The sequence below is a fragment of the Muscardinus avellanarius genome (genome assembly GCF_963383645.1).
Source record: "Muscardinus avellanarius genome assembly, chromosome: 5".
NCBI classification, from domain to species: Eukaryota; Metazoa; Chordata; class Mammalia; order Rodentia; family Gliridae; genus Muscardinus; species Muscardinus avellanarius.
Genome location: NC_137790.1, coordinates 76,221,378 through 76,247,797, shown reverse-complemented (window position 1 = coordinate 76,247,797; position 26,420 = coordinate 76,221,378). Strand labels below are relative to the sequence as shown.

The 26,420-nt window shown below is 42.6% G+C and overlaps 1 protein-coding gene across 1 annotated transcript in view; it reads left to right on the top strand.

Annotated features, from left to right (window-relative positions):
• Positions 1 to 26,420, top strand: part of PCYT1A (phosphate cytidylyltransferase 1A, choline) — a gene marked incomplete at both ends in the record, with an annotated part of 44,794 nt that extends 18,374 nt beyond the window's left edge. The window contains 6 exons of the mRNA XM_080696675.1: positions 9,672 to 9,788; positions 10,565 to 10,716; positions 14,295 to 14,373; positions 15,461 to 15,603; positions 24,690 to 24,878; positions 26,214 to 26,420. Of these exons, the coding sequence (XP_080552801.1) occupies positions 9,672 to 9,788; positions 10,565 to 10,716; positions 14,295 to 14,373; positions 15,461 to 15,603; positions 24,690 to 24,878; positions 26,214 to 26,420 (887 nt within the window). The remainder of the gene's footprint in view (positions 1 to 9,671; positions 9,789 to 10,564; positions 10,717 to 14,294; positions 14,374 to 15,460; positions 15,604 to 24,689; positions 24,879 to 26,213) is intronic.

Sequence of the window (26,420 nt, the reverse complement as noted above, 5' to 3'; positions counted from 1 at the left end):
AGGGAGAGACAGGTCTTGAGATCACTGATCAAAACATGTTACTTGTTTAGCAAGGTCAGGGGGCTGCATGGTAGAAGCCTGCTTTGTCTTTGGCTTTATTTTTACTCTCAAGGTTAAAGCATGTATTGTCCAACTGTGTCCGGTGAGTTCCCAGCTTCTCCTTATCTTTATGTGCTAGAAGTTACTCAGTTTGTTGAAAATTTGTTTTATAATAAAAGAAAGACAGGAATATAGTCTTTTAAAGTATAGAGGTTCAGCTGGGCGTGGTAGTGCATGCTTGTAATCCCAGAGCTTGGGAAGCTGAGACAGGAGGATCACAGGTTCGAAGCCAGCCTCAGCTACTTAGTTAGGCTCTCAGCAACTTAGTGAGACCCTGTTTCCAAATAAAGTATGAAATAGGTCAGAGAGTATAGCCTGGAGGTAGAAAAGCTCCTGGGTTCCACCCTTAGTACCACAATAAATAAATAAACATATAAATAAATAAATAATAAATGAATAAAATATAGAGGTTTGGGCTATAACTTTTGTGTTATTAGTAATTAATATTGGATTAATATAGCTTGCTTTTTCATCTTTTAACTTTAGTCTAAACTGTTGGGAGCATCTATATAATTCTTTTTCTAAGTGTAGGTGTCTGTGTTTTAACATTCAGTGGTCAGCTGGACTAACAGCCAACTTTTAGCTGACCAAGATCAACCTTGGCTGCAGTTCTTGGTTGACAGCTTAGAGACAGAGAAAAGGGTTTTATTGTTTTGCCTAAGTATGAAAACTTGTTCTTATTAGCAATTAATACTGCTCTTAAGCCAGGCGTGGTGGCGCACGCTTGTAATCCCTGCACTTGGGAGGCTGAGACAGGAGGATCGCGCAGGTTTGAAGCCAGCCTCAGCTACTTAGTGAGGCTCTCAGCAACTTATTGAGACCCTGTTTCCAAATAAAATATAAAATAGGTCTGAAAGTATAGCCTGGAGGTAGAAAGCCTCTGGGTTCCACCCCCAGTACCCCCCCCCACACACACTATATATATATATTGCTCTCATTAGCAATCAGTACAGGCTCAATCCTCATCAGTTTCAGTGTATTTATTTTATTTCAAAAATTTATTTCCTAGGCCTGGCGTGGTGGTTAGTGCACGCTTATAATCCCAGCATTCAGGAGGCTGAGACTGGAGGATTGTGATCTCAGACAGCCTCAGCTACTACTTAGGCCCTTTGCAGCTGAGTGAGACCCCGTTTCAAAATAAAGAATAGAAAATAGGGCTGGGGATGTAGCTTGTGTAGCTCGGAGGTAGATGCCTCTGGGCTCCATCCCCAGTACCGCCAAAAAAAAAAAAATGTATGTGTATATATATATGTATATGTATATGTATATATATATAATAGTGATAAGTAAAATAAATTAATGCGAGTAAAATAAAAATAATGTGCGTACGGCGGAGTGTGAAAAACACGAGAGAGGTCCGGTACACGTGGCATGTAAAGTTTTAATTGCACAGCTCTCCCGGGGATCAGGGTAAGGCACCATGGGGCCCGCACACCTGTCCGAAGCTTGAGGATGCGGGCTCTCCTTTTCAAGGTATGCATCTCGCGAGATGGGGGTTTACTCACGGGAACGCCCAATTCTCGCGGGGGTTTCAGCCCCTCCCTTGCCCTGCAGAGGTCATGTGACACAAAGTCACATGAGTGCAGGACCCAACTTATCATTCCGGCCTTTTGATGGTAGGGATAATGGATGACGTTGGACCCTCTAGCTTCTTCCTGCTGTCAATGGGCGTCGTCAGGGGCCCCAGGCCGGGAGGAGTCGGGAGTCCAGTCCCCCAGAAGGGGGTGCAGGTGGGTGCATAGCTGCCGTGTAAATTGGAGGTTACCCTGCATAGCTTAGTGATGTGCGCTTGAGGAGGCTTGAACAGGCAAGGGCTATTAAAGAAAAAAACAAATCATGAGATTGAGCAGGCGACCAAAAAGGAGACTGGTTTACTCAGTACCTGGAGAGCTACCCTGAGCTAGCAAAAAGGATGGAGGTTGAGGGATCTAGGAGCCGTCAGTCTTCAGCCAGGCTGAGTAGGGCCAGCAGTGGGGCCTGGTCTGGAAAGGTGCTCCCCCTGTGTTGAGGTACCTGGGGCTCATCCTTTTCCAAGAGCACTGTTCCAGTGGCCCTCCTGGCCACATGCCGAGCAGTCTGATTGGTAGGCGTGGCTTTGCCCCACTTCAGGCAGGCTCCTGGAGGTAGTTGTTGTTGCAGTCCTCCACACCTAGTGGCGCACCAGAGGGCTGAGCCGACACCGCCAGCTGAAGGGCAGCTACCAGGGATCTGCTTTTTGGCAAAGTCGGAGTGTACGCTCCATTTCCACCTGTTTCTCTCTGGAATTAAAACTTTAGATGCCATGTTAAGGTTCTGTCAGCTGTGATGGACCTACACTCACACACAAAGAGCGCGTCCCGGGGCGGGTGTCCAGCAAGAATGGCAACGCAGACTCCCCACGGGCAGAGGGTGTTGCCCCAGCCCCGGCCTGGCCCCGGCGTTTCCCGCAGCACCTAGGGCGTGCCCAAGTGGGCTGGAAAGGGAGCCAGAAGCCGAGCGCGTTTAGGACCGTGTGGAGCGGCCGGGCAGCCGCCCAACAAAATTGTAGTCTGGTGGGGGCCAAGATGGCGACTGTGACGTCACCAGGCAGCGACTGTGCGCCATCACAAAATGGTGGCTGGTGGGAAAATAAATGGCAGCTGATAGGGGAGAACATTTGGAGGGATATCAGACCACTTAGAAAAGTTCCTAACTATTCCTGGGCCACCGCAACCCATTTACCAACTCGTATCAAGGCAAACAGGCGGAGCATGGAGATGTGGGCATCTGCTAGTATAAAGGTTCGACTCCCCATAATTGGTTCACGGGCAGAAACGAAGAACAGGAAATGGGCGTCCCCAATTTCCCTGCTCAATCGTTCAGAAACAGAGGTTAAGAGATAGGGAAGAACGTCTTCATTCCTTCTCAAAACCGGAGGATGACCTGGTCATCCAGAGGGTGGTCCCAGTGGACCAGGGGACAATGGGTCACCAAGCGCTTGGATTTTGGGGTCCCAGTGGACCAGAAGACCCAAGTCCGGAACCCGCTAACCAAGGGAAGGAGGCAGTTTACCGGAGTGAAGTGTTGCCAGCCAGCGCTGGCTGCGACAGAAACGCTGAGAAGCTGCTGGGAGCGTGGTGGAGCTGGGGCACGCAGATGCTGGTGGCTGGTGTGGATGGCACTGGCGGCTGGCACAGGCGGGATCAAACGGTGGCACGCAGGCGGCCTGGCTTGCCGGGTTTGCGGCGTGGAGACAAAATGGCTTCCAGGCATGCGGCAGACGCTGAGGCTGGGCCCCGAGGAGCACCGCCAGTGAGCCTGGCTTGGGCGGGCGGAACAGAGCAGCAGCAGCGAGTAGAGCTACGCCTGGCACGGGTGACTGTGGCGGACACTGAAGCCGGCTGTGCGCCGCCCAATGAGCCTGGCTCGGGGCGGGCGGGGCAAACCAGCCAGAGGTCCCGGCAGTGACCAGAGCGCCGAGCTGGAATGGCGGTTTTAGGAGGTCCAAGCAGCAGGCAGAGGTCCTGGCCCGTGCAGGAGGTCGGCAGGCAGAGCGGGTGCCAGCATCACCCAAGGAGCCTGGCTCCGGTTGGGTGGAACTGGCAGCCTGGCAGCCGGGGGAGCCTGCACGCCCCGGCAGTGGTGGCTGCGGCCGCGGTGGCAGTGGAAGATGGCCGTCGGCGCTCCAGAAGAGAACACATGGGCGGGAAAAGATGGCCACCAGCTCTCAGCAGAGCGCGGGGCCAGAAAGATGGCCACGGACTCTCAGCAGAGCGCGGGGCCAAAAAGATGGCCGCGAGCTTTCAGCAGAGCGCAGGGCCGAAAAGATGGCCGCGGGCTCTCAGCAGAGCTCAGGGCTGGAAAGATGGCCACGGGCTCTCAGCAGAGCTCAGGGCTGGAAAGATGGCCACAGGCTCTCAGCAGAGCTCAGGGCTGGAAAGATGGCCGCGGGCTCTCAGCAGAGCTCAGGGCTGGAAAGATGGCCACCGGCTCTCAGCAGAGCTCGGGGCCGAAAAGATGGCCGCGAGCTCTCAGCAGAGCTCGTGGCTGGAAAGATGGCCGCGGACTCTCAGCAGAGCCCGGGGCGGGAAGAAGGCCGCCGGCTCTCCCGGAGAGCGCGGGAATGGGGAAGAAGGCTTATGGTCTGGGCAGGCACGGGGCGGCAGCGGCGGCAGTGGTGGGAGCAACGCCTGCAAGCGGAGTGCTGGTGTGGGACCTCATGGTCGAGCTGCTGGCGGGTCGAAGAGTCCGGGGCTCAAAAAGAGAGTAAAAATAAAACGAGAAAAAAGGAAAAAAAAGAAAAAAAAAGAAAAAAATGGGGAGGGACTCAAGAGTTCTCCCGGTTCGGCACCAAATGATAAGTAAAATAAAAAATTAATGCGAGTAAAATAAATAAGTGAGTACGGCGGAGTGTGAAAAACACGAGAGAGGTCCGGTACACATGGCATGTAAAGTTTTAATGGCACGGCTCTCCCGGGGATCAGGGCGAGGCACCGTGGGACCCGCGCGCCTGTCCGAAGCTTGAGGACGCGGGCTCTCCTTTTCAAGGTATGCATCTCGCGAGAGGAGGGTTTACTCACGGGAACGCCCAATTCTCGTGGGGGTTTCAGCCCCTCCCTTGCCCTGCAGAGGTCATGTGACACAAAGTCACATGAGTGCAGGACCCAACTTATCAAATAGGTCAGGATGTTTTATATAATATATATATATATATATATATATATATATATATATATATATATATATATATTCCTGTGTTGTAAAAATGAGTCTCCTATCTATTTTCTGCCTTCTGGCTAAGATTAAATGTAATAATATATCTCCTTGTTTTAACACTTGTAAAATTTAAAAATGGCATATAGTAAAATGTCTTTCTCTTGACTTTGTCTCACAACCACCTTGTATCCCTTTTACTGGCAACCAGGACTACCCATACTGTGTGGCTAATATTTAGTCTATATATTCTCTCAACTCATAGTGAGTATATTATGGTATATTTAGTTTTCCATTGAAGTGTAGGTTGTTTCTTAACTCTGCTATGAAAGGTAATGCTACAGTAAATAACATAAAAATTTACAAGTATATCTGTTATATAAATTCCTAGAATCAAAGGAGGAAGGGGGTATAATATAAACTAAGGATTTAAGCTTGTGTGTATGGGGGGATACTGGGGATGGAACCCAGGGGCATTCTACCTCTGAGCTACACCCCTAGCTGTTTTTTTTTTTTCTTTCTTTTTCTTTTTTTTTCTTTTTCAGTACTGGGGATGGAACCCAGGGGCATTCTACTTCCGAGCTACACCCCTATCCCTATTTTTTTTTTTATTTTGAAACAGCATCTCACAAAGTTGCAGGGAACCCCCCTAAGTAGCTAAGGGTGTCTGCAAACCACAATCCTCCTGTCTTAGCCTCCTGAATGCTGAGATTACAAGTGTGCACCACCATCCCCTATACTTTCTCCCTTCCCCTTCCCCTCCCTCTTTTTCTACCCTCCTTCCCCTTCCCCTTCCCTCCCTCCCTCCCCCCCTTCCTTCCTTCCTTCCTTTCTTCTTTCTCTCTTTCTTTCTTTTTTTTCATTGCAGTACTGGGGATGGAACCCAGGGGCATTCTACCTCCAAGCTTTACCCCAGCCCTATTTTTGTTTTGTTTATTTGGAAACAGGGTCACTGAGTTGCAAAGGGCCTCACTAAGTAGTAGCTGAGGCTGTCCTTGAACCTCGACCCTCCTGTCTTAGCCTCCTGAATGCTGGGATTACAAACATGCACCATTTATTCTTTTTTTTTTTTTTTTTTTTTTTTTTTGTGGTACCAGGTATGGAACCCTGGGGCTACCTCTGAGCTACACCCCCAACTATACCCCCTATTTTTTATTCTTTATTTTGAAATAGGATCTCACTAAGTTGCAGAGGGCCTCATTAAGTAGCTAAGGCTGGCTGTGAACCTGGCTCCTCCTGTCTCGGCCTCCCAAATGCTGGGATTACAGCATAGGTTACCACACCAAGCTCTAAGCCTGTTTTTTTTTTTTTTTTTTCTTTTTTTTTTTTTTTTTTGGTACCGGGGATGGAACCCAGGGGCATTCTACTTCCGAGCTACACACCCAGCCCTATTTTTTAGTCTTTTTTATTTTTTGAAAAAGGGTCTCACTGAATTGCGAAGAGTCTCGCTAAGTAGCTGAGGCTGTCTGTGAACCGCAATCATCAGGTCTCTGTCTCCCGAATGCTGGGATTACAAGCGTGAGCCACCACGCCCGGCCTTCTAACCATGTTTTTTGATAAATGTTTTAACAATTGCCCTTTCTGAAAGTTGCTGATAGGAATGTTATATGACATCTTGGTTTAAAAGCTCTACATTTATGGATAAAGCTATTTGACAATTCCAAAACATCCTGAGAACCATTTTCCTTCTCCACGTTTCTTGGCCTCTAAGGACAGAAGTATCTTCTCCCTACCCTTCCTCAGCACAGTCTATCTGATGTGGCTATGGCCTTTGTCTCCTAGGAAGTTACAAATATGCCTACTGTTACTTTTTGTTGTCAGAATGAAATAGGTTTTTTTTTGGGGGGTTGTTTGTTTGTTTGTTTTTGGTGGTATTGGGGGTGGAATCCAGGTGCTTTATACCTCCGGGCTCTCCACCCAGACCTGTTATATATTTAAATGGGAACAGGGTCTCACTAAGCTGCTGAGAGCCTCACTAAGTAGCTGAGGCTGGCTTCGAACCTGTGCGATCTTCCTGTCTCAGCCTCCCAGATGCGGGGATTACAAGTGTGTGCCACCATGCCCAGCGAATGAAATAGTTTTCTCTACTCATATAGTGAATAAGATAGTTGGAGCTGGGTGTGATGGTGCACACTTGTAATTCCACCATTTGGGAGGCTGAGACAGGAGGATTGCAGTTCAAGGACAGCCTCAACTACTACTTAGTGAGGCCCTTTGCAACTCAGTGAAACCCTGTTTTAAAATAATGAATAAAACATAGGGCTGGGGGTGTAGCTCAGAGGTAGAATGCGCCTGGGTTCCATCCCCAGTACCACGGGGAAAAAAAAAAAAGACAGTTGTATGGCTTAGATTTCTCATTTGAAGCATGATGAACATTATGTCAGTTTCAATCTCAATGTGTTTTATTTGGCTTTGGAATTAATCTTATGCCCAAGAGATAATCTCCAATCTTCTCTTTCATAGACCACTAGTACTAAAAAGAAATTGACAGTTCTCTTTTATTTTTCTCTTTTTTTTTTTTTTTTTTTTTTTGCGGGTCTGGGGATGGAACCCAGGGGCATTTAACCTCCAAGATACACCCCTTGCCCTATTTTTTTTTTTTTTAAGACTTAAAGAAGTTTATTAAAAGACAGAAATACAGAAAACAGAAATACAGCCCCATGCCAAAATGGCATGGGGGGGTGACTCGAAATGAATACACCCCTTGCCCTATTTTTTTATTCTTTTTAAATTTGAAACAGGGTCTCACTAGGTTTTGGAGGGCCTCACTAAGTAACTGAGGCTGTCCTCGAACAGAGATCCTCCGGTCTCAGCCTCCCAATTGCTGGGATTACAAGCGAGAGCCACCACGCCCGGCTTCTTTTATTTTTCTTAATGGAGAAAAGAAAAAGCTATAATGAAAAATCCTAAAACATTTATATTTTATTTTCAAACACTTAATATATCACCCTCAACTACAAAAAAAATGTAACATCATGCTTACTACAAAGGAGAAATGCTTCAAGCAATTCTTTTCTTATGGAGCAGGAACTGAAGGGTGAATCTGGAAATCAGAGTTATTGGGGATTTGACACTTTGTTTCTGGTCTCCTTAGAAATTTACCCTCTCTCTTTTTCAGTCTCAAATCTGGATCACTCCTTACTCTCAGGGAACTAGCAGGGAGGTTTCTTTTCAAAGCAAAGCATTAGTTCTTAGTTATCAAAGCAGCTTAAAAATGAAAGACTATGCCAGGCATAGTGGCACACACTTGTCATCCTAGCATTTGGGAGGCTGAGACAGGAGGGATTTCTGTTGCAGACAGCCTCAGCTACATAGTGAGGCCTTCTGCAACTTAGTGAGACCTTGTTTCAAAATAAAGAATAAAATAGGCCAGATGTGTTAAGCCGGGAGTGGTGGTACATGTTTATACCCCCCCCCTTGGGAGGCGGAGACAGGAGACAGGAGGATTGTGCAGGTTCGAAAGAGACCCTGTTTCCAAATTTAATATATATATATATATATATATATATATATATATATATATATATGTGTGTGTGTGTGTGTGTGTGTGTGTGTGTGTGTGTGTGTGTGTGTGTGTCTGGGAGTGTAGCCCAGAGGTAGAAGGGTTTCCAGGAACCCCAGTACCACCAAAATAATAATAATAATAATAATAATAATAATAATAATAATAATAATAATATAAGCTAGTGTGGTGGCATACACTTGTAAACCCAGTACTTGGGAGGCTCAGAGAGGAGGATCTGGGTTCATGGCCAGCCTCTGTTACTTAGTGAGGCCATCTGCTACTTACACCATTTTAAAATAAAAAGAATAAAAATAGAGCTGGGGATGTAGCTCAGAGCTAGAATGCCCCTGGGTTCCATTCCCAGTAATGGGGGGGGGGGGCAAGCAGCCAGAGTACAGTTTGAGTATACTTTATTCAGAACATAATTGGGACTGGGTGTAGTGGTGCATGTCTGCAATCCCAGCATTTGGTAGGCTGAGACAGGAGGATTCAGGTTCAAGGGCAGCCTCAGCTATTTAGTGAGACCCTTTGTTTACTTTATCAGTGAGACCCTGTTTTAAAGTAAACAATAAAAAATAGGGCTGGGGGGTGTAGCTCAGAGGTAGAATATCCGTGGGTTCCATCCCTAGTACCACACACACACACACAAAAGCATAACTGGGGGATCATAAGCTGAAGGTGAAGAGTTTAAATTTCAGGACAGATGCCTATTGAATAACTCTTCACTTTTAAAATAACTTTAAGAAGCTGTGTGTGGTGGCACATGCTTGTAATCCCATCGCTGGGAGGCTGAGACAGGAGGATCATGCAGGTTTGAAGCCAGCCTCAGCTACTTAGTGAGGCTCTCAGCAACTTAGTGAGACCCTGTTTCCAAATAAAGTATAAGATAGTTCTGGGAATATAGCCCGGAGGTAGAAAAGCCCCTGGGTTCCACCTCCAGTACCACAAAAATAAATAATAATAATAATAAAATAACTTTAAGAAGCCGGTCGTGGTGGTGCACGCTTGTAATCCCATCACTGGGAGACTGAGACAGGAGGATCCTGGTTCGTGGCCAGCCTCAGCTCTTTAGTGAGGCTCTCAGCAACTTAGTGAGACCCTGCTTCCAAATAAAATAAAAAAAAATATGTCTAGGAGTGCAGCTCAGAGTAGAAAGCCCCTGGGTTCCATCCCAAGTACCACAATCAATCAATCAATCAATCAATAAGTAAAATAACTTTAAGGAAAAGCAATCGCACTTTATTATTATTTTTTGTACCTGAGAAGTTTGATACAAGTAGACTAACTGAGAGTTAGTGGAGATGGATGGAACATTCACACAGTACCATTTTCATTTGTCAATTATAAGATAATGAATAAATGTATTTTTGTGATGAATTCTTTCATTTGGATTCAGATGAACGGCCTGTGAGAGTTTATGCAGATGGAATATTTGACTTATTTCACTCTGGTCATGCTCGGGCTCTGATGCAAGCAAAGAACCTTTTTCCTAACACGTACCTCATTGTGGGAGGTAAGAAAACATCTGGTGACCGTAGGTTCTGTCCATAAAAAAGATTATAGTAGTCTTTTACTCTCTCATACATGTGTAATCTGACCACATTGGCCTTTGTTTCCGTTTTTAAATGGAGGATATAGTACAGTGTCTCTAAAACTTGAAGTTGGTGAGGTGGTAGCAACCTCAAAGGAGGGAGAATTGCTGCAAACCCACTGACCTGAGAGTATTTATCTTACTATTTTGCAGTAATGGGAGTAACACTGTCTTGATTGCCTACTTAAGAATAGTATTTTCAAGCCAGGCTTGGTGGTGCACACCTGTAATCTCAAGTGCTTGGGAGGCTGAGATAGGAGGATCACAGGTTTGAGTATAGCCTCAGCAACTTAGTGAGACTCTGTTTCAAAAAAAAAAAAAATAGGCTGGGGATATAGCTTGAAGGTAGGATGTAGGTACTCAAAGGTAGGATGCCCCTGGGTGCAATCACCAGTAAATAAATAATAAATAGCATGACTGATGCAGAAATGCACAGCAGGTTCATTTCAGTCAACGATCATAGTCCCCAGTTGTATCCTTTCCTCTCACAAGTATGGGCATGCTGTTTAGTGAGTGTTGCTCCTGAGGGTGACTCTTGGATTAGGAAGAGCACTGTTACCTAGACTCAGCTACATCCAGAAGGCTTTTCTCCAGGTGGGGAAGATGGCTCCAGCCCTTAGAGGTGGGAGAGGTTGGTGACTGAGGAGGGTTAAGCAAAGAGAACCTCAACTTACAACTTTACGATGTGATGCACCCAGTCTGCAGTGATGAGTTAACGCACAACTTCAAAGGCTTCACGGTGATGAATGAAAATGAGCGCTACGATGCTGTGCAGCACTGCCGCTACGTGGATGAGGTGGTGAGGAATGCCCCCTGGACCCTGACACCTGAATTCCTGGCAGAGCACCGGGTAAGAAACTGCCAAGTCCCTCAGCTCCCAAGACTTCTGGCACTAGGGCCACTTTCCGTTAGCTCTATTGCACCATCTGTGTTTTATATAGTGATGATGACAGTGATATTGCTGATAATAGTTTTCATCTCTGACTTTTATATGGGATTTGATGATTTATAAGCACTTTTTTTTATGGTACTGGGAATAGAAGCCAGGGGTATTCTAAATCCGATATACCCCAGCCCTATTTTTATTCTTTATTTTTGAAACAGGGTCTCTCTAAGTTGTGGAGGGTCTCACTAAGTAGCTGAGGCTGGTGGTGAACCAGCGATCCTCCTGCCTCAGTCTCCCAAGTACTGGAATTACAAGTGTGCACCACCATGCCCATTTCATTTACTTCTCCTAACAGTCGTGTGGAGTAGTTATTATTTCCATTTTACATATGAGAAACAAGGTCCAGAGTGACCAAATAACCTGCTTCAGGTTACACTAGTAGCAGGGCTAGACCTAGATTCTTTTTTAGTGTGTGTGTGTGGTACTAAGGCTTGAACCCAGAGGCATTCTACCTCTGAGCTACACCCTCAGCCTTATTGATTTATTTCTAGTTATTTACTTATTTATTTACTTACTTAGTTTGTGGTAATGGAGATTGAACTTTTGAACCCAGGGGCATTCTTTCTCTGAGCTACACTCCCAGCCCTTTTTTATTTCAATTAATTAATTTATGGTACTTGAGGTTGAACCCAGGGGCATTCTACCTCTAAGCTACACCCTCAGTCTTATTTTTTAGTTTTATTTTGAAACAGGGTCTTGCTAGGTTGATGAGAGTCTCACTACTTACTGAGCCTGTCCTTGAACCTATGATCCTCCTGCTCAGCCTCCTAAGTACTGGGATTACAGGGCTGCACCACCATGGCTGGCTTATTTTTTATTTTGAAACAGGGTCTTGCTAGGTTTCTGAGGCTGGCTTCAAATCTGTGATCCTCTTGTCTTACCCTCCCAGGTACTGGGATTACAAGTATGTGCTACCACACCTGGCTTTGGGACTGGACTTTTAAATTGTGTGGTATTCCTCCCACACTATAGGTGTGTCCATCCTTGTAGGAGCCCAGCCTTTTTTTTGTGTGTGTGGTACTGGGGTTCCTAGAAACCCTTCTACCTCCAGGCTATACTCCCAGACCTATTTTTATTTGGAAACAGGGTCTCTTAAGCCAGCACGGCTGGCTTCGAACCTACGCAATCCTCCTGTCTCTGCCTCCCAAGCACAGGGATTACAAGCGTGCGCCACCACGCCCGGCGCCAGAGTACTTCTAACACAGTACTTGGGTAGGCCTGAAGCTAGGGGATATTTATTATATATAGTTATGGTTAGCACAGACCTTTTTCTAGTTCTCTCTCTCTCTTTTTTTTTTTTGTGGTACTGGGGATGCAACCCAGGGACATTCTGTATTCTACCTCTGAGCTACAGCCCTAGCCCTATTTTTTATTGTTTATTTTGAAACAGGGTCTCACTGAGTTGCAAAGGGCCTCACTAAGTAGCTGAGGCTGGCCGTGAACCATGATCCTCCTGTCTCAGCCTCCCAAATGCTGGGATTACAAGTGTGCACCACCATACCAGGCAGTTCTCTACTTTTCTACATCAGCACTTAGCAGCCAGTGGCATCATGGGGATAAAAAATTATTTTTAGCAATGCCAACAGGCAATCCCAGATGGAAGCAACTTCTAACTTCCTGTTTTCCTTGTTAGCATGTATCTCAAGAATAATCTTTCTTACCCCTCATGCTTTACTTTGCTGCTTATGATTTCCTGATGTGTTGTTCATGGATACTTGAGATGTTAGCTGAGTCTCAATGAGCATGTACCACAGTAGTTTTGGGGAGCTGGGTATAGTGGCATTGGTAATAACATTACCAAAGGCCTATGGCTTATTCAGGAAGGAGTAAATAAATGAGTATTAGCATGTCCCTAAAAAAAATTATTATTTTTTGTGGATCTGGGGATGGAACCCAAGGGCATTCGATCTCCAAGCTATACCCTCTGTCCTAATTTTTATTCTTTTATTTTGAAACCAGGTTTCACTGAGTTGCAGAGGTCTCATTAAGTAGCTGAGGCTGTCCGTGAACTGCGATCCTCCAGTCTCAGCCTCCTGAATGCTGGTATTACAAGAGTGTGCCACCACGCCTGCCTCAAAAAAATCATTGACCCCAGTGTCATTAATCTCCTACTCTTGCAAAGAGAATTTTTTTTCGAGTCTGGGGATAGAAACCAGGGATATTCTACCTCCGAGCTATACCCACTGCCCTTTTTTTAATCTTTATTTAGAAACAGGGTCTCACTGAGTTGCGGAGGGCCTAAGTAGCTGAGGCTGGCCACAAACAGCAATCCTCAGGTCTCAGCTTCCCAAATGCTGGGATTACAAGCATGCACCACCATGCCTGGCTGCAAAGAGTATTGATAATAGTAAAATGATATATCCTCAGACCTAAAAGGTCTTCTATAGCTTTGGAATTTGTATTTCTCAGTAATATAGACATATCTATTGCAGTAAAAGGGCTCTTGGTTGCTTTTATTCTCTCTGTCTTCTCTCCTACCCCTCAGTACAAAAGATTGAAACGGGATATTCTACCTCTAAACTACACACCTAGCCCTTTTTATTTTTTATTTTATTTATTCATGACCTGGGGGATGAACCCAGGGGAGTTCTACTTCTAATCTACACCCACAGCACTATTTATTTTTTAGTTTTGAAACAAGGTTTCATTAAGTTGCTAAGATTGTCCTCAAACCTGTGATTTTCCCATCTTAGCCTCTCAAATACTGGGATTACAGGTTTGTGCCACTGTCTCTGGCTTTGTTTGCTATTTTTATATCCCTCTTTTTTCATGAACTGAGAAAGAAACCAAAGAAACTAGTTAATGAAGAAATTTTTAGAATTTTTTATTTATTTATTATTATTATTATTATTATTATTATTATTATTATTATTTTGCAGTGCTGAGGATAGAACCTAGGGGCTTTCTACCTCTGGGCTATACTCCCAGACCTATTTTATATTTTATTTGGAAACAGGGTCTCACTAAGTTGCTGAGAGCCTCACTAAGTAGCTGAGGCTGGCTTCGAACCTGTGCAATCCTCCTGTCTCAGCCTCCCAAGTACTGGGATTACAAGAATACATCACCATGCCCAGCTTACTGAATGGTTTTAGAAACCCTTATTTGACCAATTCTTGTGTACCCAGAACAATAGGGAGATTCTTTCTCTCCTAGGCTCCACCCATCAACTAGCTCACCAGAAAATTCTCCTGTTATTGATCACAGCATGGAGCCTGGTGTACAAAGGGAGAGTGGCACTGCTAGTAGACCAAGAAAAATAGCTAGAAAAGAAACTAGCTAACTTAGCATTTGTGATTCATACATGACTAGGTTGGTGGTTTGTGAATAGATCATAGAATTTATGAGTAAAGCAGAGAGAGATACACAGAAAAAAGTTCATATGACATCTGCCTTCTGCTTATTGTCCTTTTCTGTGCTTAACAGTATTTACAGGTTTTTTTTTAACCTATCTTGGGTTTTAAATAATGTTTACTTGTTTTCAGATTGACTTTGTAGCCCATGATGATATTCCTTATTCTTCTGCTGGTAGTGATGATGTTTATAAGCACATCAAAGAAGCAGGTGAGTAAGTTGATATTTGTCTTCACCTAATGGGGTCTCGGGCAGCTACAAAGATTCAGTCATATCTCTGCTTTACAGTGGAACATTTGTACACTAAAAAATTCAACATCCTCCAGGGTGTGGTGGTACAAATGTGTAATCTCATTACTTGGGATGCTGGGACAGGAGAATTGCAGATTCAAGGCTAGCCTCAGCAACTTAGTGAGATCCTGTTCCAAAACTAAAAAATAAAATAGTGCTGGGGATATAGCTTGGAGGTATAATGCCCTTGGGTTCAATCCCCAGTACCACAAAAGCAAAACAAAACAAGAAATTCAGCATCTTTCAGGTCATACTTTTAATTAAAGGTGAGCATAAAACCGGCACACATCAATTCTTAGTCTAAATGTCAATTTTTTTTCCATACTGTAGGTGGAACCCAGAGGCATTCTACCTCCGAGCTACAACCCTAAGCCCTATTTTTCTATTCTTTATTTTGAAACAGAATCTCACTAATTTGAAAAGGGCCTCATTAAGTGGTAGCTGAAGCTGTACGCAAACTGTGATCCTCCTGTCTCAGCCTCCCAAATGCTGTGATTACAAGCATGCACCATCACACTCAGCTCTAAGTGTCAAATTTTGATATCTTTGTTAATTTTAGAAAACCTTTCTTACTCTCATATTTTTCTTAATATTAGGACCATGTAGCTCCTTCTTTTCTTACCTCTTGCCTTTACATTTGCCTTTTTTTTCACCCCCAGTACTGGGGATTGAATTGAACCAAGGGACATTTTACCTCCAAGCTGCACCTCCCACCCAGCCCTATATTTTATTCTTTATTTTGAAACAGGGTTTTTCACTAAGTTGGGGAGGGCCTCACTAAGTAGCTGAGGCTGGTGGCAAACCTGTGATCCTCCTGTCTCAGCCTCTTAAGTTACCCCTTGCCTTTGATTCAGTCCCTCTTCTATATGCCCATGTCTTTAGACTTCAATTTGTAATCATGGAGTCTGCTTTATGAGAAAAGGAGTATTGCTCCAGTTTCTATCTCACCCTCTGTTTGAGCATACCAGAACTTCACAGTGTTTGTCTGTATGTGTTCTTGAGTTAGGCATGTTTGCTCCAACACAGAGGACAGAAGGTATCTCCACATCAGACATCATCACCCGGATTGTCCGAGACTACGATGTGTATGCGAGACGGAACCTACAGAGGGGCTACACCGCAAAGGAGCTCAACGTCAGCTTTATCAATGTGAGTACCAACCTCACCCAGACTTCCCTGAGTCTGGAGGACACACATTGCCCCTGTTCCATCTCAGATGAACTGGCTTTCCAGTCTGATGTAGTAATCACTTCCAGAAGCTAATCAGTCCCTCTCTGTGGTTACACCATGCTAAGCTCCTTGCAAAGAGAGTAAGACAGAGGCAGGCTTAACATTCTAGTATCAAGGATATGCAGCCAATTAAAGAAACAATATGTAATTTACATAGTATACCATATCAAGACATTTAAAACAGTGCTCTTAACTTTTTTTTAATTGGAGGTGGGGTTTTTTGGTACTGGGAATTGAACCCAGAGGTGTTCTACCACTGAGCTACACCCTAAACTCTTTTTATTTGGTTTATTTTGAAATAAATAATAAAATCCTAAGTTGCTAAGGCTGGCCTTGATCCTGCAGTCCTTCTGTCTCAACCTCCCAAGTAGCTCAGAGGTAGAATGCCCCTAGGTTCAATCCCCAGCAACACACACACCACAAAAAAAAAAAAGAAAGAAAGAAAGAAAAAAAAGAAAAGAAAGAAAAAGAAAAGAAAGAAAATCTGATGGAAGCTATAGATCCTTTCCATGTATGAACAACACATGATATTTTGCATGGGATTTCCCCAAATAGACCCAAGTTTTAATTTTAATTTCTTTCTTTCTTTCTTTCTTTCTTTCTTTCTTTCTTTCTTTCTTTCTTTTTTGTAGCACTGGGGATGGAACTCAGGGACATTCTACCTCTGAACTATACCCCTGTCCTATTTTATATTTTTTATTTTGAAACAGGGTCTCACTGAGTTGCAGAGGGCCTCACTAAGTAGCTGAGGCTGTCCACGAACCTTGATCTTCTGGTCTCAGACCCCGAATGCTGGTATTACAAGCATGTGCCACCATGCCCAGCTCCAAGTTTAAAATTTTTAAAAGAGGCTGGGCGTGGTGGTGCACACTTGAAATCCCAGCAGTTGAGAGGCAGAAACCCAAGGATCATGGTTCATGGACAGCCTCAGCTATTTAGTGAAGCCCTCTGCAACTTAGTGAGACCCTGTTTCAAAATGAAGGATAAAAAATAGGGCAAGGGGTGTACCTCAGAGGTTGAATGCCCCTGGGTTCCATCCGTAAATCTACCAAAAATAAATAAATAAATAAAAAGAAAAGAAAAAAACACCAGGTATGATGCCAAGGCCAGCCTCAGCAACTTAGCGAGACCCTGTTTAAAAATAAAACATAGACTTCCGGGAAGGTGGTGACTGAGAAAAGCAGTGTTTTATGAGTCCTGCTAACAAACGATCTCTATTGCCACAAAATCAGTGCTTTTCATAGCCAGAAAACACCATCAGCAGAGAAATAAAAACTGTAAATACAAGGGACAGAGAAAAAGAAGACTAGAAGAACAACCAGAGACCAGAAAAGAAACCAGCCCGCATTATGGCAGCTGAGCTGTGCTGGCGCCATCTTGCCTCGCATCACCAGGCTCCAGAGAAGAAAGGGACTCAGAATGGAGTTCAAAACCAGAAAAGAAATACGCCAGCCTCATGGCTAAGGGTACAACAACAGTGCCATATTGCTAGCAGCGGCGGCGAGTTCACTGCGCCTGCGACATCTCCAGATCAGCGCACTCAACAACCCACCAGGCTCCAGAGAAGAAAGGTAAACAAGGAGCTGAAGTGAGCAGCTGCAGATCATTCGCGTGTAATTCAGCAATTTTTTCAGTGCAAAGAATGTCTAAAACTCCCAGTGGCCAAGCTCAGCACTCCCTCCAGGGACTCAGAACGGAGCTCAAAACCAGAAAAGAATTACGCCAGCCTCACACCTACCAAGGGTGTGGCAGCAGCTCCATATTGCCAGAAGCAGCGGCGAGTTAACCATGCCCGCGACAACTCCAGATTAGCGCACTCAATTACCGTAGGTGAAATTGTACTCCCAAGGACTTGTGCAGCTTTGATAATCTCCCTGGGTCTGAGATTTTGCAGTCCAACACAGTGAAGGAGTAGCAGTGGCAGAGATAATACACCCTAGTCGCAGCTCCCTGTGGGAAAACACCCACGCTGGCACCCCCATGGACTTGTGCAGCCTCTATTAACTCCCTGGGTCTGAGACTTTGTGATACAACCCAGTAAAGGAGTAGTGGTGACTGAGATTACCACAGACTTGAGATCCAGAGCACCCTAAGTGAAGTTGTAGTAACCCAGGGAAGAACCCAGGAAAGGCACAAACTTCTCAAATCATGGGAAAGAAGAACAACAATGGAGCAATGAATGCCCACAACCCCACAACATCAGAACCTGATAACACAGAAATTCAGAGATCTCCAGAAGATCAAATCAGGAATATAACTGTAGAAATAATATAGGACCTTCGAAAAGAATTTAGAGTTTAAAATAAATAAAGGATACAATCATTGAAGTAAAGGCCTCAATTCAAAGTATAAGCAATCGATTAGACCACATGGAGAATAGAATCTCGCTCCTAAAAGATGATCACTCCAAAAATGAACGCATAGTTTATAATTTAGAAAAAAAAATCCGACAGCAGGAATTTGACATTGAACAAATATGGGCTCATTTTAAGAGAGCTAACCTAAGAATAATTGGCATAGAGGAGGGAAAAGAAGGTGAAACCAAAGGGATCAATAATCTCTTCAGGGAGGTAATAGCAGAAAATTTTCCAAACATAGAGCAAGAGGTCAATACACAGGTCCAGGAAACTTATAGAACTCCCTTTATTTATTTATTTTATTTATTTTTTATTTTTTGATGGTACTGGGGGTGGAACCCAGAGGCTTTCCACCTCCGGGCTATATTCCCAGACCTTTTTTATATTTTATTTGGAAACAGGGTCTCACTAAGTTGCTGAAAGCCTCGCTAAGTAACTGAGGCTGGCTTCGAACCTGTGAGATCCTCCTGTCTCAGCCTCCCAAGCGCGGGAATTACAAGCGTGCGCCACCACACCCAGCTAGAACTCCCTTTAGACAAGATCAGAGAAAAGATTCCCATGCCACATAATAGTCAAAATGACCAGTGTAAAAGCCAACAAAAACAAAAGGCCAAGTAACATTCAGAGGCAAACCAGTTAGAATCACTCCAGACTTCCCAAACCAAGTCATGAAAGCCAGAAGGGCCTGGAGTAATATATTCCAGACTGTGAAAGAAAACAACTTCCAGCCAAAAATTTCCTACCCAGCAAAACTATCTATCAAATTAGATGGGGAAATAAGAAACTTCCATGACAAACAGAAACTGAAGGAATTTATGTCTTCAAAACCAACACTAGAGAAAATACTCAAGGAGATTAACTACAAAGAAGAAATAGGTAATATATGCCAGAACCAAAGAAACAAAGATTTTCCATCCACAGACAACTAAACAAAGAAGAATAAACAGTATCTCAAACATAATAAATATTTTAACATGTTAGGAATTAAAAATTATCTCTCAATAATCTCACTGAATGTAAATGGCCTCAACTCTCCAATAAAAAGACATAAAGTGGCAAAATGGATTAAAAACCAGAATCCATCCATCTGCTGCTTACAAGAAACACACCTTACAAGTAAAGATAGGAACAAACTCAAGGTAAAGGGCTGGAGCAAGGTAATTCATGCTAACAGAACTCAAAGGCAAGCAGGAGAAATAATTATGATATCGGACAAGTTAGACTTCAAACCCAAAATTATTAGAAGAGACAAAGAAGGTCATTTTTTATTGGTAAAAAGAATAATCCAAACTGGGCGTGGTGGCGCATGCTTGTAATTCCTGCGCTTGAGAGGTGGATACAGGAGGATCTCGCAGGTTCGAAGCCAGCTGCACTGGCTTAAGAGACCCTGTTTCCAAATAAAAATATAAAAAATAGGTCTGGGAGTGTAGCTCGGAGGTAGAAGGGCTTCCAGGAACCCCAGTATTACCAAAATAATAATAATAATAATAAAATAATCCAGCAAGAGGAAATAACAATAATCAACATCTATGCCCCAAACATAGGTGCAGCTACTTTAATAAATCAAACTCTTTGTGACATGAAGTCACACATATATCCCAGTACAATAATACTAGGAGACTTCAACATACCTATCACAACATTAGACTGATCTTCCAGACAATAGGTCAGTAAAGATGCCTCAGAACTAAAGAACACCATTAATCAAATGGTCCTGTTGGACACATATAGAATATTTCACCCAACTACAGTGGAGTTTACATTTTTCTCAGCTGCTCACAGAACCTTTTCCAAAATAGATCACATCCTGGGACACAAAATGAGCACTAGCAAATTCAAAAAATGTTACATACTTCCCTGTGTCATTTCAGACCATAATGGAATGAAACTAGAAATCAACTATAAGAAGACCCAGAGAAACAGCATAATGTGGAGACTGAACACCACACTTCTGAATGAAGAATGGGTCATAGAAGATATAAGAGGTGAAATCAAGAAATTTCTAGAAACAAATGAAAATAAAGATACAATATATCAAAACCTCTGGGATACTTTGAAGGCAGTATTAAGAGGAAATGTTATAGCACTGAGTGCTCACATAAGAAAAACAGAAAATCTTCAAATAAATAACCTAATGACAAACCTCAAAGCTCTTGAAAAGCTGGGTGTGGTGGCACATGCTTGTAATCCCTGTGCTTGGGAGGCAGAGACAGGAGGATCGCACTGGTTCGGAGCCAGCCTTGCTGGCTTAAGATACCCTGTTTCCAAATAAAAAAAATATAAAATAGGTCTGAGAGTGTAGCCCGGAGGTAGAAGGGCTCCCAGGAACCCCAGTACCACCAAAAAAAAAAAAAAAAAAAAAAAAAAAAATCTCTTGAAAAGCAGCAACAATTGAACCCCAAAGCTAGTAGAAGACAGGAAATTATTAAAATTAGAGCAGAAATTAATGAAATAGAGAATAAAAAAACTACAGAAAATCAACAAAATGAAAAGCTGGTTTCTTGAAAAAATTAACAAGATAGATAAACCACTAGCCAACCTAACTAAAAAAAAGAGAGAATCAACCCAAAATATGAAAATAAGAGATGAAAAAGGAGACATTACTACTGACAGTGTAGAAATCTAGAGGATTATCAGAAACTACTTTGAAAAACTGTACTCTAACATAATGGAAATCTGAAGGAAATTGACAACTCCCTAGATAAATACAACCTTCCTAAACTGAGTCAAGAAGATATAGAAAACTTAAACCAACCAATAACAATTAAAGAGATTGACACAGCAATAAAGAGCTTACCATCAAAGAAAAGCCCAGGACCAGATGGTTTTCCAAGTGAATTCTATAAAACCTTTATAGAAGAGCTAACCCCAATACTCCTCAGACTATTTCATGAAATAGAAAAAAGTGTGACTCTCCCAAATACATTCTATGAAGCCAACATCACACTAATACCCAAACCGAATAAAGACAGTTCAAGGAAGGAAAACTACAGGCCTATACCGCTGATAAACTTGGATGCAAAACTATTAAACAAAATACTAGCAACACGCATTCAAAACCACATAAAGAAAATGTTACACCATGACCAGGTAGGGTTCATCCCAGGGATGCAAGGCTGGTTCAATATACGAAAATCAATCCATGTAGTTCATCATATAAATAGAATCAAAGACAAAAATCACATGATCATTTCAATAGACGCTGAAAAAGCATTTGATAAAATCCAACATCCATTTATCATAAAAACACCGCAAAGAATTGGAATAAAAGGAACATATCTCAACATCATAAAGACAATGTACAATAAGCCCACCGCCAACATCATATTAAATGGGGAAAAACTTGAAGAATTCCCCTAAAAACAGGAATGAGACAAAGATGTCAATTATCACCACTTCTCTTCAGTATTAGAGACTCTAGCCAGAGCAATAAGGCAAGAAAAGGAAATCAAAGGAGTACAAATAGGAAAAGAAGAACTCAAACTTTCACTATTTGCAGATGACATGATACTATATTTCGAAAACCCAACAAACTCAACCAAAAGACTTATAGAACTGATCAACAAATTCAGCAAAGTGTCTGGATACAAAATCAATCTTAAAAAATCAGAAGCTTTCTTGTACACCAACCATAAATCCACTGAAAAAGAAATTCAGAAAACACTTCCACTGAGGATTGCCCACACACACAAAAAAATACTTAGGAATAAACTTAACCAAAGAGGTAAAAGATCTCTACAAAGAAAATTATAAAACACTGAAAAAAGAAATAGAAGAAGATCTTAGAAGATGGAAAGATCTTCCATGTTCATGGATAGGCAGAATAAATACCTAACTTCAAACTATACTACAAAGCCATTGTAATAAAAACAGCATGGTACTGGCACAAAAACAAATACATAGACCAGTGGAGTAGAATAGAAGACCCAGAAACAAGTTCACACATTTTCAGCCAATTGATTTTTGACAAAGGGTCCAAAAACACACTGGAAAAAAGATAGCCTCTTCAACAAATGGTGTTGGCAAAACTGGTTAACCATATGCAGAAAATTGGAAATTAATCCCACTTTCTCACCCTGCACAAGAGTCAATTCAGGATGGATTAAAGATTTGGAAGTCAAACCAGAGACCTTGAAGATCCTTTGAAGAGGGCATAGGTCCAACACTGCAACACATAGGCACAGATAAACACTTTCTCAACAAGACCCCAAAGGCACAACAAATTAAAAGGCGAATCAATACGTAGAATTGTATGGAACTGAAGAGCTTCTGTTCAGCAAAAGAAACTGTCAAGAACCTAAAGAATTTCTTTTTCAGAGCCAACAGAATGGGAGAAGATTTTTGCCACCTACCCCTCTGATAGAGGACTAATATCTAGAATATACAGAGAACTCAAACTCAACACTAAGAAAACAAAGTATCCAGTAATGAAATGGACAAGTGAACTAAATAGAAACTTCATGAAAGAAGAAATTTAAAAGGCCAATAAATGCATGAAGAAATGCTCAACATCATGGGCAATCAGAGAGATGTAAATCAAAACTGCCCTGAGATTTCACCTAACTCCAACTAGAATGGCAATCATTCAAAACACAAAGAACAACAAATGCTGGCAAGGTTGTGGAGAAGTGGGAACTCTAAAACATTGCTGGTGGGATTGCAAATTAGTGCAACCACTTTGGAAAACAGTATGGAGAATCCTCAGAAGAATGGGAACGAATCTACCCTTTGATCCAGCAATACCACTCCTGGGTATCTACCCAAAAGAAAAGAAACCAAACTACCAAACTAATGCATGTGTATCTATGTTCATAGCTGCACAATTCACCATAGTCAAAGTATGGAACAAGCCAAGAAGTCCATCAACAGATGAATGGATTACAAAACTGTAGGATATGTACACAATGGAATTTTACTCAGCCATTTAAAAAAATTCAATTACATCATTTTCAGGGAAATGGATGTAACTGGAGGACATTATGCTTAGTGAGATAAGTCACAAAAAATAAGAAATCAGATGCTTTCCCTAATATGTGAGAGTTAGGGAGAAATGGGTCATAGGAGGAACTCTAGATGAAAAAGGAAATCCTATAGAGGAGCAAACAAGACAACCTAAATGAGGGGATGGGAGGGGGGAAGAAGGAAATTCTCTAAAACACGCAATGTACTTAAACATATCGAAGTCAACCACTAAGCCAAGCAAGGGAAGGAGGGATGGGAAGAGAATGGGGTGGGAAGTGGGTAGGGGTTAAATTGGTGATGTGTACATGTATGTACACACAAGTTTTTTCCCCAATACGATGTATGAATATAATGCACCAATAAAAAATTAAAAATAAAATAAAATAATAAAAATATAAAAATAAAACATAAAAAAGGGCTGGAGGTGCTGGATGTGGTGACACATACCTGTAATCACAGTATTTAAGAGGCTGAAACAGGATTGTAGATTTGAGGAGAGCTTTAGCAAAGTGAGAGAGACTTTCAGCAACCTAATGAGACCCTGTTTAAAAAAAAAATAGGGCTGGGGCTGTATCTCAGAGGAAGAATCCCTCTGGGTTCAGTCCCAATACAAATAAATAAATAAATAAACAAACAAATAAATAGAAGGAGGAGGAGAAAAAAAGCTACTAATCATATCTTCAACATAATCAATTAACTATGCTTCCTCAGCTGCTCACAGCTCCGTGAATTATGCTATAACAGACTAAATTTTCTCAGCTCATCAGGTGTGGTGGTGCATGCTTGTAATCCTCACGCTTGGGAGATGGAGACAGGAGGATTGTGCAGGTTCAAAGCCAGCCTCACTGGCTTAAGAGACCCTATTTCCAAATAAAAATATAAAATAGATCTGGGAGTGTAGCCTGGAGGTAGAAGGGTTTCCAGGAATCCTAGTACCACCCCCCAAAAAAATTGTCTCAGTTGAATATAATTTATGTACACAGACTCTAGCTGTTATTAAATCAACTACTACAGAATCTATTTTCTCATAAGACTCAGGTATTTAAAAACCTTAAACTGGGTGGTATATGCCTATAATCCTTGTACATGCCTATAATCCCAATAATTGGAAATCTGAAATAGGAATACAGGTTCAAAGCCAGCCTCAGCAATTTAGTGAGACCTTGTTTCAAAGAAATAAAAAAATGCCTGGGATGGCCAGGCATGGTGGCACATACTTGTAATCCAAGCATTTGGGAGGCTGAGAAAGGAGGATCATGGTTTGCGGACAGCCTCAGTAACTACTTAGTGAGGCCCTTTGCAACTCAGTGAGACCCTATTTCAAAATAAAGAATAAAGATAGGGCTGGGGGTGTAGCTCGGAGGTAGAATGCCCCTGGGTTCCATCCCCAGTACCGCAAAAAAAAAAAAAAAAAAAAAAAAAAAAGAAGAAGAAGAAGAAAAGAAAAAAGGTCTGGGGAAAGCGAGGCATTGTGGTCCTGAGACAGGAGGATCGTGCAGGTTTGAAGCCAGCCTCAGCTATTTAGTGAGGCTCTTGGGAACTTAGTGAGACCTTGTTTCCAAATAAAAATATAAAATAGGTCTGGGAGTGTAGCCCAGAGGTAGAAGGTCCCTGGGTTCCCTCCCCAGTTCCAAAAAATAAAACAATAAAAAGATTATTCCTCAAAATAGCTTTATCTTTACCTAGGAGAAGAAATACCACTTGCAGGAACGGGTTGATAAAGTAAAGAAGAAAGTGAAAGATGTGGAAGAAAAGTCAAAAGAATTTGTTCAGAAGGTGGAGGAAAAAAGCATCGACCTGATCCAGAAATGGGAGGAGAAGTCCCGGGAATTCATTGGAAGTTTCCTGGAAATGTTTGGTCCAGAAGGAGCACTGGTATGGTTTTAACAATGGAGAATTTAGGGGAAATTTAGGGTATTTCAATGCTGTGGAAAAAATTATAGAAACCTTGAGCAGACTGGGATCTTGATGTTAGGAAGTTATCTAATATGATACCCTTTATCTGGGTAGAACTGTTCCAAATATTCTCCAAAAGTATTTAAAAATATTTACAGAATGAAGTTACACATTTTCCCTAAATAATTTTACCAGCTATCAGCCTCAAAATCTGGAGAAAAGATTGAGTAGCTTTACCTAGCTTACCTCTGTATCATAGTTTTAGATCAAAAGAAAGGCTAGAAGAAAGAATAGTAAAAAGGAAGCTGTTTTCATTGTAAAGAACTGATGTGGTATTCCAGGGTGAGGTGAGAATTCTGTCCCCGAAGAGTAAAGATCTTTTCAAACCAAACAAAAGATCCAACATCCAGACAATGGCCCAGAAGGGCCCTAGCATTCAGACATCAGGAAGGATCTGACTGTGAGGGTGTTTGGACACTAAAACAGATTTTTTTAAAAGAATGTGGAATTTTCTTTTCAGAGAATTTGAAAACTGGGTTTAGGCCAGGCATGGTGGTGCAGGCTTGTAATCCCAGTACTTGGGAGGCTGAGACAGGAGGATCACAGTTTCATGGCCAGCCTCAGCTACTTAGTGAAGCCCTCCACAACTTAGTGAGACCCTGTTTCAAAAATAATAAACCAGGCATGGTGGCACACACTTGTAATCCTAGTACTTGGGAGGCTGAGACAGGAGAATGGCAGGTTCAAAGCCAGCGTTGGCAACTTAGAGAGGCTCTCAGCAACCTAATGAGATACTTGTTTCCAAATAAGTAATAAAATCAGGGTGGGGGTGTAACTTGGAGGTAGAATGTCTCCTGGTTCAATCCCCCCCTACACACACACACATTAAAAGAATAAAATAGGGCTGGGAGTATAGTATAGTTCAGAGGTAGAATGCCCCTGAGTTCAATTCCCAGTAAAACACACACACACACACACACACACACACACACACACACACACACACAGAAAAAAAAGAAAGAAAAATGGGCTAGATACCCTTTTGGTCTAGTTAATGCCTTTGTTTTTACCTGGAACCTAGTCTGTAGACTAAGTAGCTTTTGAAGAACCTTTGGCATAGAAGTCAAGGATTTGGTGACTGTGGATAGCCTGGGGGAACCTTTAAATAAATAGTATAGCATAGACCATTTTAGGGAGAAGTCTATTACAAAGTGAAGAAAATGTGTAACTTCATTCTGTAATAGTCTCAGATGTTTCAGCAGTGATTTGTGCACTCCATGTGTGTCTTCTAACTCTTCCTTTTGATCTCCCCAGAAACATATGCTGAAAGAGGGAAAAGGCCGGATGCTGCAGGCCATCAGTCCAAAGCAGAGTCCCAGCAGCAGCCCTACTCGCGAGCGCTCTCCCTCCCCCTCCTTCCGGTGGCCCTTCTCTGGCAAGACCTCCCCACCTAGCTCCCCAGCAAACCTCTCTAGGCACAAGGCTGCAACCTATGACATCAGTGAGGATGAAGAAGACTAG